This window comes from Sceloporus undulatus, chromosome 5 (assembly GCF_019175285.1).
Source record: "Sceloporus undulatus isolate JIND9_A2432 ecotype Alabama chromosome 5, SceUnd_v1.1, whole genome shotgun sequence".
In the NCBI taxonomy this organism is placed as follows: Eukaryota; Metazoa; Chordata; class Lepidosauria; order Squamata; family Phrynosomatidae; genus Sceloporus; species Sceloporus undulatus.
The window spans coordinates 58,381,881-58,396,115 of record NC_056526.1 but is presented as its reverse complement, the minus strand read 5'-3'; the positions used below and the strand labels follow the sequence as shown (position 1 = coordinate 58,396,115).

At 37.0% G+C, this 14,235-nt stretch overlaps 1 protein-coding gene across 1 annotated transcript in view; it reads left to right on the top strand.

Moving 5' to 3' along the window:
* Nucleotides 1–14,235, top strand: part of HMGA2 (high mobility group AT-hook 2) — a 185,827-nt gene that overhangs the window by 156,060 nt on the left and 15,532 nt on the right. Inside the window, exon 4 of the mRNA XM_042469580.1 lies at nt 1,146–1,178. Coding sequence (XP_042325514.1) covers nt 1,146–1,178 — 33 coding nt within the window. The remainder of the gene's footprint in view (nt 1–1,145; nt 1,179–14,235) is intronic.

Here is a 14,235-nt window from a genome sequence, read left to right as displayed (position 1 = left end):
TTCCCAAAAATCTGTTCTGAAGTTCAACTTCCCTGATCTGTGGTGGCATATATATAAGTTGACCTTTTTGTAAGCTTCTTATGTGGTGACTGAAAGCTTCCAAGTTAGTCTTCATCTTGTTAAAGTGAAAATAAAATTTGCTACAAATATATTTTTAAAAATACTAATCCACACCAAACTTCCAAATTCAAGTAGCATACAAGATACAGAGGATGGGGTAATGTAAATAAAACTAAATGGTGTCAAAAACATCCTATTAGCTGCACAGTATATCATTTTAGGGTTCTGTACAGCATTACTCAACTGTTACTAGAATTCTGTAAACAGCAACAGAGCTGTCTGAAAATCTGCTGTGCCAATATTCCCCAACAGATGAACAAAACGGCGAGACTCCTGTTTTAGCAAAAGCATTAGGGGGAAGGAACCAAATCTTACGATGTTACGTAATTAGGGATAGTGCGAGGAAGAGTTAGAAAGAAACTGTGTTAACATTAATAAGATATTTTCCGGTTGTGTAAAGGAATACTATATTTTTGTTGGTTAGAATGGGTAACATGATGTAAGAGCTTGGGCAGACTATTTAGTAAGAGAAGTGATCGATTGTACACCACAAGAACACAAGGGAGTGCTAGTTTGGGTCAAGAAGACAAGAAGACAACTATTATTTTAAAAAGGATTACGAATACTGAATGGTATGTGTATTAATATTGTTTGTGTATTGTTTTCTTTATGTGTGAAATAATAATAAAGACTATTTGAAAAAAAATATTCCCCAATAGTAGAAAACCCTATGATAGAGTCTCCATAAATCAGAAATGACTTGAAGGCACACAACAACAAGAAATGTCTATCATATATTAATCTCATGCATTGTGTCTTGTTAAGTTACACTAAATATGAAGAATCTGTAAATGATATCTGACTTCCCAGCTATGTTGTTGATGTGGACTTCAGCAATGTGATGTTACCCATAACTGATTAATGTCTTTTACACAATGGAAGTATACAACCATGTAGTTTTAAACAAAAATGTAGTACTAGCAAAAGAGGCCAAGTCTTTTTCCTATATTCTATTTGACACCAGAAAGTAGAACAATATCCTTTCAGATAAATTATCTAAATTTCACCTCTTTTCTTTTTTGCAGCCACAGCAGGAGGTTCAGAAGAAACCAACTCAGGTAAGTGTATGTGTACATTCTTTGTTGTATGTTAAAATTCATTTGATTCTGCATACAGGTAATACTAATCTGCCTATGACACGAGTATGTAATGAACTGAAAATTTGTTTTTGTTTTTTAATTCTAGGGAAATAATAAATATATATTTATTCAGATTAGAAGCCAAGTCTGATTTCTATCATGACAAATATCTTTTGTGGACTACAGTCCATTTCAGCAAGCACATTAAATCTCAACAGAGCAGATGTTTATTAATACCTTTTGCTTGTTAAAAGGTTTATTTTGTTGCAGAACCATGGTAGTTGCTCCAGATTAATTTACAATGGAGTACAACAATACATTTTTAATATTATTGTCATTGTCAATTGGGGAATAAGAGGAGTCACAAAAAAGGATAAACTCTAAGAAGTGGGGGTGGGGAATCTTTATATTGCCTATCAACATTCAAGGGTTTCCTGCCCATTAACTGAGATGCTGTGATGTCACAGAAGGCAGGCTGTTATAGCTGCAGAACCCTTAGTTGTGGTGTATTGAAAATGAAAACAAGAGGAATACTCTAAGCATGCCCTCCCAGATTAAAATTAAACAAAGGAGATTAAACAGTAAGAACACTGACACCTTGCATCTAGTTGTAGGTTAGAGAACAGATTCCATCCTAAAACCTTCTTTGGGGCAGGGACTGTAAGAATGCCACTGATTCAGTAATCTGCAAATATCAGGGGAGGAAACACTCTGCAGAGACTGTTATCTGAAAACTGTTGTGCCAGCACAGCTGATTAGAAAGTTATGGAGTTTAGTGCGAATAAAACAAGCCTGGATGGAAACCAGGACTATCAACAGTCCTGTGCCTCATTCCCACTGATGATGTGGTAGTCAGAGGCTTGAAGTCAAGGGGGAAGAGTAAGCCCCACAATTTTATAAAGAGGGTGACATGTTTATATTCACTGAAACCTGTACTGTAAAGCGCAAAGAAAAAGAAATTGTGGAGAGCTAGGAACAGGAAGTTCCCTTCAGAATCTACGAAGTTGGATTCAAAATGTGAGATGGTTGTTTTATAACAACCTTTTGCTTTATGAGCAACATACCTGGAGTTTCAAATCAAAATGTCCCAGGTGTCTGCTTTCTTAATTGGTTTGCCTACATGCAAACTCAGGACAGATTTGACCAAGATAAAAGACATATAGTAATAGAGGCTGAAGAAAATGGATTTTATTTATTGCGGTAGAAAGATGATGAACATGTAATTTAAAAGTGTATACAGTCGTCCTTCCTGATTCACAGTCTTGTGGTTCACATCCCTCGGTCTTTTGCAGATGGCAAGCCAGGAGGGACATAATGGCATGCGTGTTTGAGATGCGCGTGCAGCGCAACACATGGGAGCACCCACCAATGAGGCTCCAATATTGGTGATTTTCCCAATTCAGGGCGGGGAGTGGGACGGAACGGATCTCTTGCAAATCAGAAGGGACAACTGTAAATGGCTTTTGAAATTAGAAATGGAAAATGAACCTGTAAAAGAGTTGGTAAACTTATAAGATGGGTCCAAAATTTTGAGCATAATGTTCAAAAAGATATATGGGGAAAATGTAATCTAAATATAACAACATTTACTCTGTGTAGTAATTTAAAACAACATTTGCATAAAATTATGTATAGATGATATCTAACTCCAAACAAGTTGTCAAAAAAGACAAAAAATGTTTCAAAACAATATTGGAGATGTCAAGATAAGGAAGGCTCCTTTTTTCCTATGTGGTGGACTTGCAAGAAGGCAAAAACAATTGGTCTATGATCTATACATTAATTTTAAAAAAATTAAAAGAAGATTTTGCAGTGTTACCATAAATATTTTTGCTAGGTATTATGGATAACAAACTGCACAACAGATATGTATTGCATCTTCAGTATGCCACAGAGCCAGCAAGATTGCTGTTTGCTCAAACTTTCAAATGAGATAAAGCACCATCAATGGAAGCATGGACTGTTAATATTGCTGAGTTAGCCAAAAACATCAAATTAATATGGATTGTAAATGATTAGCCAATTGAAAGACTGGAAACTGTTAAACGCCTTTTTGGGCAACAAGAAACCTAATGATGTAATAATCTCTGGTTATAGTTGTTAGTAATCCAGTGGGATTAGACAGTTGGATCTATGAAAATAGAATAATATCATCTCTTCCACTACTAGTTTATCACCACAGTTAGGAATGGAGGCATCAGAAACCTATTGCCTCTTAACTTTATCTCCTTCCCCTCTTTTTTGTCTCCTCTTTTTTCTTTCACTATTCATTATCTCTTTTTATTCTTTAAAGTACTCTTTCAATGTATTTTCGAATGTGTATCATAATTATTTTGTTTATTAGCTTGTTAATGTTAAAATCAATCAATGAATGCATTTTTAGAAGACTCTAGGAAGTTGTCTCCAATTATGTTTGCCAGGCAACTTTACAGATTACTACTTGAGCCCTTCATTCCTCCCTGTCTATAAGATATCAGCAGGGCCTTGGTGGTCTGCTGACTACAAGTGCTATTTTCCATCCACTACTCCCAAACAAAACATTCCTGGCAATAGCTCACAGGTTTCAGCTTGCCACATCTCCTAAAAGCAAGCTGCTAAAATTTTTAAACAACTATGTAAGTAATGATGGAGGGAGGCCATTTTATGACTGGCCATAAATGGTAGTGCCATTTTATGGAAGACAGAACAATCACTTGCAAATTTAATATTAATCTAATTTCAGCAGCAAGTTAAAATTTAGCTCATCACCATATATTATGAATCAGAGCCTGTCTATGTTATGGGATTTTGATATAGTGTACTCTTTGATATTGAAAACTGTTTTATTTTCTTTTACGTTATTGTTATATTGACGTTGCTTGTGTGGTTTTGTTTTTATACTGGTCAGTGACCGAATAAATTTTATTACTTATTTTCTTTTACTTTGCTTTGTGACCCTTGGATACAGAGCATGATCTAAAAATTTTAATGTTTAATTAGCAGTTTCTCTTTGGTCAGGCTTACCAATGACAGCAGGATCTAACCAAAGCTTTAGAGATTTAGCATCCACGGTCTTAAAGATCAGGTTAATGAGCAAATAGGAAAAGAATAGGCCATTTCTCTGTCAAATACTCGGAAGGCACCAAATTTCTTGTCATCTTGGAACATAAGCAGGGTCAGCCCTTGTTAGTACTGTACTTGGATAGGAAACTGCCAAAGAATACCAGGTGCTGTAGGCTATATTTCAGAGGAGAGTAATGACAAACCACCCCTGAGTGTTCCTTGACCAAGAATACCCTATGAAATTCAGGCAGTCACTATAAATTGGCAGATGACTTGAAGTCACATAATCAAAGATATTTCTCCACTCATCCCTACTGCACCCTTATTCCTCAGAATGGAGACAAAAACATTTAAGGGCCGGTTTTTGTTTTGTTTTTTATAAAAACACTGCCATCTATAGTTCCCACATATACATTGATCTTTCCAACCCACTCACTAATGTAGTTTTCCAGTATCCATACCTTTTCACCTACTAGTCTTGTATAGTTTTTCTGATGTCTCAGCTGTTATAAATGTAGCCATTTCAATGTAGCCATCTGTTTGACCACACAATTCTACTGGCTGGCATAATTACACCTGTGTAGGAGGAAGCTGCAGCAGTAGGTAGCAGAGGTAACGTGACTGTGATGTGGAGTGATAAAAGTGGGATCATAAATTAAATAAATAAATAGGACTGTGGCACTATGATGGGAAGGTTGGCTTTGAAATTTGTTCCATTGGGAGAAAAAGCTGGCCCAAAGAGGCTCAGGGGACCATTTTTACTACTATTCCCTGCTGCTACTATTCTTGAAACTCTAGGCACTTAGAAGCTAGCTTCTTACATAATGATTTTGAATATAACCCATTGTCCTGAACAGTAGCTCTATTCTGATTAGGGAGCTCATCTATTGACTAAAGATAGTACTGTAGACTCTAGACACATTTATATTGATTTAGTTTAGTACCTAGTAACTGAAGATGATACTACAGATAAATTTAAATTGACTATAATTATTAATTAGGCTAAACATAATGGAAGACCCTAGGAATCCAATAGTATGCATGCCACCTTTTTGGTATCTTTAAGTGTCACCATTTTTGAACTCTGATAGAGACAGACACTCTGTCTCTCTTTTAGAGCATAGATTTGGAAAAGCATAAGAAAGGAGGCAAATTCTGCAATGAAGATCAGATTGAATGAAAGCCTTGAAGCATCATTTCTTTTTTAATCACCAAGGTGTGCCTGGCTCCAATAAATGTCACCCTTTGATCTCAAAGGCTTTTTCTTCTAAGTCTCAGGATCTGAGCCATATAATGATTGGCAACTCTACTTTCTGGTGGCTGAAAAAGGGATAAGCCTGAGAAAGATGTAATGCTTCACAGTGATGAGAGTGCTGCCATAGTTCATTTGCTATTAGTCAGCCTTATTACTCTCTTTTGTTTTGTACTGTACTACCAAAATAGTCTTGAAAGGTAAATAGTTCATGCTGAAAATTAACAAGAACATGAGCTCATTCACGCTTCCTAATCAGAGCTGTCTGAGGAAATAGTGATAAAATATAAACATAAGGACCACATGGAAGTTCGTGGAGGATAATTTAAATCTTATACTACATTGAGAGGAATCACTTCCTTTTCCATCTGTTTCCTTCAAAATATCCTCACAGATGGTTTTTCCATGTGGCTTTATGGACTGAGTTAGAAATATATCCAGCAATCAAACTTTGAGATGCCATACACAAGCCTAGTACTACCAGAGTGTTTGTTGCAGTTTTTAGATCAACAGCCTTGGTTCCTCTAAACTCTAGACAGGAAGTGCAAAAAGGCAGAAGGCAGAATGCCAGAAATCCCGGAAATCAGAAATTTGCAAGCACAGAGCAACTAAACTATTTTGTATTTGGGGTTGTAGAAGACTTTCCTGCAAGGTCTGCTACTTACACTTACCAGTATCTGACAATTAGATAGCTTATTTTAGATGGAATCCGTAAATATAACATAAGCTGTTCTTGAGAGATGAGGCCTCAAATAAGGCAGATTTGATTTATTTGCAATATGGGTACCATTAAAAAATTGCTTCTGTGTTGTTGGGCATTATGTCTTAGGATGTACCTGCTCTGTAGAAATAATTCAGTGTGACACCACTTTAACTGCCATGGCACTATCCAACAGATTTCTGGGATTTGTAGTTTTTTGAGGCACCAGCACTCTTTGACAGAGAAGGCTAAAGACCTTAAAATTACAAATCCCAGGTTTTTCAAATTATAGAGCTACACACTTAAAAGTAGTGCATTATTTCTTCAGTGTAGATACATCTATAATATTATAAGATATGCCAGCAGAGACTGTTTGAATCACCCATTTAAAGTAGTTATTTACCACATCATAAGCAGAGATTCCAACTTCATATCTAGTACTTATGGAGGAAGTAGCCATCAGCCAGAATATTTTGAAACATCTGACATTCAGCATTGCTGAAACCCAATAGATTATTATTATTATTATTATTATTATTATTATGCCGCCCAATCACTGGGAATCCAGGTGGCTTACAACAGAGGGGATAATACAAAACATGTGTATTATGGATATATTGATGGGAGACCACTGGGATCCCTGCATGATTGCAGGATTCAATACAGGTATACCTCAGTTAAATAAATAGACGGATTCCTGGGCATTACTACTATAACAGAAAATTTGGTATCAGAGTAGAAATAATATGGAAAGAATAAGGATAGGTTCCTCTACCACAAAAAAGAAGACAATTCAATATGTTTCAGCAAACCTTTTACCCAAAACTAAATGGTGTGTATATGTGAAATGAAACTGCCAGGTCAGGTAAGCCTTTTGTGAGTGAACAAGATACTTGAAAGTCCAGGGATTACTTTTTTCTTTCACCACCCTCCACTTTTCTTAAGATTTTCATTTTGGTGGTCAAACTTATAGATCTATGCTTTTTCAAGATGCTGGAGGTTGCTGGTCAGGCAGACATACCTGTTTTCCCTTTTTCTTTTGGTTTTGCTCTTCATGTTCAGTAAAAGATTCTGGAGGCCGTAAGAGATTCTTTCTCAGCTCAAGTTGAGGGACAATCAGTAGTGCCTCTTTAGTTACACTTATGCATAAAAATGGCTAGTAGGTTTTGCTTATGAGTCCTTTCACATTCGTTCATACACACATACACACATACACACACTTAAAAACATGCAACATATGTATCAAAATGGAGTTTTGAAAATCTGTCAAAGCACAGATCCAAGAGCAAACTGATGACAACTCAGGGATGTAATCCAATTAATTTCCCAATTCCAATCCAGATTGTGCTCCAAATGTAATCAATCCTCCTTCAATCAGTCCCTCTCCACATGTTCACCAATTGTCATCCCTCCATTATTTAAATTCAGATAGTCACGGTTCCATATGAAAAATATGGAGTGAAAAGATTGGAAGTTAAAAGACTGAGAGTGGTGGTGGGAGGAATGAAGCCTGGAGGAGGTTGTAGAATAAAGAGAGTAAGGAAGAAGATTAAGAGAGTAGAACTTGAGGCTGGAAGGAAAGAAGAGACAGATTTGGGGATGTGGGGTGAAAGATGGAGCTATGATTGGGAGACATGATGAAGAAGAGAGCAAATAGAAAGAGGAACTGGAAGCAGAATCTGTGTCTGTGTGTCTCTGTCTGTGTGTATAAAAAGATGGCTTTGGCTTTTTCTTTGTTTTGCCATTTCTGGGGTTGTATGTATGCTGCAGTTGTACAACTTTCCCCCAAACTACACAAACAATAAAGATGTAACTGAATAGGCTAGAAAGCCTAACATTTCTGATGCAACTTAATATAGGACAGGGAGACACATGACAGTCAAATGGAGTCCACTGTCCCTCTTCTATGAGAAAAAGGACTAATACACAGTCCATTTACCTGGAGAAGGACTTGGTATGCAGATTGATAAACTTTTTAACATGGTAGGTGACACACTTTTTCCAGTGTTTCTTTCCCAATCTTTTCTCTCTTTCCCTTTTCCTACTTCTTTTTCCTCTTACCATTTCTCCTTTTCTCTTTTATTGCTGGAGAAAAATTGACTTAACTCAGTATAACTTCGTTTGAGGGGGGTGAGCAAAGTTTGAATGTGGTGAGCAGCTGCTAAGAATAATTTTTCTTAACCTACGGTAACTGGAAGGATGGCCACAGATCACCAGGAAAAAGTGGATGGGTTAATCTTTCTCTTAATCATATCAATGCTCCCTGTAATTCACTACTTTTTCAGGTAATGAAGATATAACAATATTGTTTGCATGAAGTAATCAATCAACTGTTCAGCCATTAGTAACTAAAAGGTCATGCTTATCTCAAAGTACAGTAGAGTCGCGATTATTCAACATAAACGGGCGGGCTGATAGTTGGATAGCCGAAAATGTTGGATAATCCGGAGGGTCCAAGAAAAGCCTTGAAATCACTATGAATTGCAAACGTATTGAAGTTTTATTGCAGTAACAGTGAAAGTAACGTTGCAGTAACGTTATAGGAATAACACTGTAGTGTATAAACAGTCCTCTAAAAATGTAAAGAAATCACTGATCAACATTGTGATGTACAATATGTACTGTATAAACAGTTCAGTCCTCTGAAAATGTAAAGAAATCACTGAGCAGCGACGTTGGATAATCCGGAATGTTGGATAATCGAAGGTTGGATAATCAAGACTCTACTGTAATGAGTAATGAAAAAACACATTACTTTCAAAAAGCAATGTAGAAAAATCTAGCATGTAACTTTTTAAAAAAATGTCCCAAGTTCTGATAAGAAGCCCACCAGGTTAAGTGCAACTACCTCTACCAAGCTACTGGGCTACATTGAGGGGCAAAAGTGATAAGAGGAAAGCCAAAAATAATTTGAGAACTGACATGCTCAGTGTACAATGACTGTACATTTGAAATCATTTACTTTATCTGAAGACAAAGGGTATGGAACACATTGCATTTCTGCAGGTTCAGATTTTCCTCTTCTATATACACTAACTTTCAAGCATGTTTAGATTAGTTTATTGCATTTTTAAATCAAATTCCTATCTTTATTGTTATTTTAATAAACCACCAGCTTTCTTGAGAAAATATGGAAACTGTAGCAGAGACCTACCCCATTTTACCAGATTCTACAAATGTTATCTTCTAGCTTTTAGACACATTGCAGGGCAAACCCATTCAGTAAATCTTTCTTTAGGGACAGATGCTTTCTAGCTTAAGGCCCTGAAGAAAGACACTATGTAAAATTTGACGGTTCTTTCAGACAGTTACAGAACCCAGAGGACTTCCTATCTTGCAGCTGGAGAATGCAATAGCAGGTTCTACTGGGCAGTGATATTCTCTCAGTATTAATACAAACTCTTAAATCATGAGATATGTGTATATCCACATGATAGCTGTGAAATGATTTATAACAACAGGGGAACTCCTGCCGTGAACTTGGTTGGAAAAGGATACCAGATCCACTTTCAAGCCACCAGGAAGTTTAAAAAGATCTTTTTAAAAAGTATATATGTTAAGATACCCAAATGAAAACTTCCATGTACCCAAACTACATTTCAGTTGCTAAAATTGAATTGATATTTCCAGTAAAATCACTTGTAATTTCTTCCTCAAGTTACAAAATAAGCGTTAGAGGAAAAATAGCTCAGGTTCTTAATTTACAAACTGTATGGAGCAGCTGTATCCTTAATCATATTGCCACATGGGCGAATTACATTGTAAAATAATACAAAGGAAATAGTTATTTTTAGAGGGAAATCATTCAAACCATCAAAGTGACATTTTTTTTAAAAGGATGTTATTTTGATCGCTTCTTGAATCATAAAAACAATAAGCATCAAAACATAACACTCTTCAATGAATCAGGTATCATGCGCAAAAGGTTTTTAAGATATCTGGTAGTAATATTTCAAAGGCATATCTTGGTTCAGTGTCCCATATTGGCAGAGGATCTACATTGCATAGGAATGACATGAAGCCCTGCCTGCACATTCATCTGGACTATCCCTTCTGCTTCTTGCAGAAGGAAATAATCTTGCAGCCAGGAGACAAAAACAGTGTATGTTGAAGGAACCAGAGGGGCAATATCTGTTTCCTTCTCCTCACTATAGAACTGCAGCTGGATACTGTTCAGTGCCCTCAGCCTTCCCCTAATCACTTGTTATGGGCAAGCAGCCCAGTGCTCAGAAGCTGCTTTCAGTGTGAGGTGTAATGTTGCTTGGAGGTACTGAAACCTACTTCTACAACATTAAAAAAACAAAACAAAAATCCTTACATATCAGGTTACTCAAGACAATGTGACCAGCAAGTAGTCCCTGAAATCTTCAAATCTCCCATACCTCTCCCCAGTTTTAAAAAATTGGGCAATTTTTTCAACTTCCCCCCAAACCTAGGTCCAGGCCCACATACAAACTGGACAAAAAACAAACTGGCCAAAACTGAAACAGAAGTGCTCTGGTATCATTTCTAGTAGCACTGAGCCCACCAATATGTGTGAAAGACAGAAATGCCCCCCCTCACACACACACACATCATTTTCAACCCTTATGTTAAATCATAGGCCTGGAGCCTATTGGTAGTCCTAACTAGAGTAAACCAACTGAATTAGGATAGGATAGATAGATAGATAGATAGATAGATAGATAGAGGATGTTGACTTATCATTCAATCACTGATTCACACAGCAATCTATTGGAGACTATCAATAAGACTGAGGCCAGAATCAGAGCATTATAAAGGTGGAATAGACCTCAAGTGTCCTCTAATCTAACCTGCCAGTTCAGAAATCCCCATGATAAAGCATCTCTAAAATATGATAAGATGTCTGTTAAAACATATTGCAGAGAAGAATCCATTACCTTCCAAAGTAGTCTGCTGCACTATCAAAACAGGTATATCATGAGGTTCTTCCTTCCTATTTAGCTGGGATCTCCTTTTTGAGATTCTTGAGCCATTGACATGGATTGCAAGGTTTTGGGTTTTTTTAGTATTTTCTTTTCTTTTTCATTATCAGAAACTTTTCATAACACTCAGAATGAGTCTCTGTATTTTTAGAATGTTAGAATCCAGAAATGGCAACACAAGTGTCTTTTATAGGAACATAGATCAGAAATCTGATGCAGACAGTGATGGTGTATTATCCAGTTGTTTGTGGATAAAATACATTTGCATAGCTTTTCAGGCATTGCTTTGATACTGCATTTTCAAATATGGAAATTAATATCTTTGTACATGAAGAGGAAGAGGAGGAAGTAGTAACACAATAACATACAGAATTGTCTAAGTTTGGAAGAATAAAAATTTAAAAGATATATAGGAAAATGTTATTCTTAATATTAATAATAGATATTCATATTTGTGGACTCTTGCGTTGCTGCTTTGGAGTCCTTCTTCTCATAAACCACTGAGAGTGACAGAAACACAACTGCTACTTTGACATAAAGACAACTGGCTTCAGTAAATGGAAACACAGACCTAGTTCACACAATACTTTCTTACGCAAATTGACCCGCATAGGTTTCAGATGGACTGATTCTCAAAATGTATTAGAAAAATAGGTTGATCCTTGATGTACTGTTTAGATACATTTTTTTTAGATTAGTTGTTATTACTGTGGTCTATTAACAATGTATATTCAATTTTAAAAGAGTATCTTTCAGAGGTGGTTACAATGTATTTGAGGGTTTTTTAGTATTAATTTAAATAAGGAATGTTAATTTAAGGTAGGGATATATTTTCTGCCTGCAACATTGTATTTTTTTTTAAAGCTGCTGAATTTATCACTAGTTAAAAGTAAAAAAAGAAGAAAAAAGTCTTATTTTGTACAACATTTCTTTAGTTTTGAAACTCTTGTTCTTGCTTAAAGGGGATGCTCAGTAGTCACTCATTCAGCAGTCATCAGGGAAGCGATTTTCATTGCCACATTATTAAATTGCTTTTCATTGTAGTCCTATTGTTTAGTCTGAAATTAAATATTAAATCCAGAAATTAATGGAAGAAGGGGCTAATTTAATATAGTGTATACATGTACATATAGTGCAGATAAATCTTTATTATTTTGGCTCTATTTTACAGTTCCTAGTGCACAGTGTCTGTATGTTAAGTTCAGTAGCCAAACTGTTCAGTGCTCTTTAAAAGCATTGTGGAAGCCTTTAACCTATCTTCATTTTTTAAACCCCCAAAGCTAGAAGATATTCATCCAATTGTACTGCAAGATATTATTCAAATTCTTTGGGGCCATATCACAGGACCCAATCCTGTTATCCTGATTATTCTTTTTTCCCTGGGCATTTTTGAAGGAAGATACACTTACTAAACTCTTAACGTATCAAAGCTAAATTCCAAAGGAAACACAGGAAAATTTAGCACAGTGTAATATTCTCCTAAGAGCCACAACACACACATTCTGCCATTCAGCCAACCCCTAACCCCTTGAAGAATATGATTGTTAAGCTCCTTGTACCTGGCCTTCATTTTTCTTGGTTAAATAGGCTATGTAATGGCTGTGAACTGTTTGGTGTTTGGAACCTTCCTTGACTGGTGCTCATAAAAATGTCACTGTGCACTTCCACTTTGAAAGGGTCTTTTATCTTACCTTCCTGAAGCCCCTTTCCAGTGGGTAAGCACGCTTGACCAGGAAGCAGTAGCTTGGCCTTCCCACATAGCTAGGTCCTAATGAGGTGTGCACAGCTGTTGACTTTAGATTTTCAATCTTTCTCATAACTTCAAAGCAATAACATTTGACTAGAGCCCTGCAGCCAGTTGTTGGCGGTGGTTGTTTTTGTTTTGTTTTGTTTTCTGGTGAATGCCTCTCCTGACTCACTCATCATACATGCAGTATAGTAGAGTCTTATGGCCCAACCCCATCCATATTTACTTGGAAATAAATTATATTGAATTCAGTAGATGCTCCCATTACATAGGACTGTAACACTCCTTGAGGGGAAGGAGTAGAAATTACCACCGAGTCCTAATATTATATACACACATATACGGATAGGTCTTCAACTGCTGCAGATATCTTTGCAAAGAATCACTTGTCATTCACAGAGTTTAGGAAACTCTCTGTTTTGGATTACTAATAATAATAATAATAATTTGTTTTATTTATATACCGCTATTCCAAAGATCATAGCGGTGAACAGCAAGTAAGCTAATTAGCAAGTAAGCTAATTTGCCCCCAACAGTCTGGGTACTCATTTTAGCGACCTCGGAAGGATGCAAGCCTGAGTCGAGCTTGGGCCCTTTTGCTGGTCTTGAACTCGCAACCTTGTGGTTTCGAGTGAATGGCTGCAGTACAGGCATTTAACCACTGCGCCACCAGGGCTCCCATAATCCCCAGTCAGGATAGTGATAATGGGTGTTACAGTCACACTCCAGCAGTAGCCATCTTGAATTCAACTGCTGTGAGAACAAATTACATTGTAAGCACAGTATAAGCTCTCTTTGCAAAGAGAGGGGCAGCTACAGTGTGAAAGGGATAGCATTTCCTCTTCTGATTGCAAAGAGAGCTGCAGTAGCTAATGATGAATTAATGGAGAATCAGTTCGTACATTCTCATTTCCCTCCTACTCAGACATCTATTGGTTCTCCAGGATTGCTTAGCAGATTTCAATACAGTCTGCCATGGTGTTCCTCAGGTTTGTTCATTTAGGCTTAGAAAATGCAGTGTTACAATACATCATATTCAGACAAAGCCTAAATCTAATCCTTCAGATTGTTTCTGGTGCTTCTGAAGATGAAGTACACTTCCTTCCAAAGCTACAAAAACTCCAATTATGAGAAGTCAGCATAAGAGAAGAAAATCTGTTAAGATGTTAAGAAAGGCCTCAGACCTAGAGTTCAAAAATCTTATTAGCATGGGTAGGGATGCCATAACCCGGCGGCCCCCGTGACAATCACTCTTTTGGGGGGCCCCTCACGGTCACGGCCCGGTTTGGGGGCCCCCCACGCCTTGTTCCCGGTTCGGGGTCCGCTCCTCCGCGCACGGCTGTGCGCCA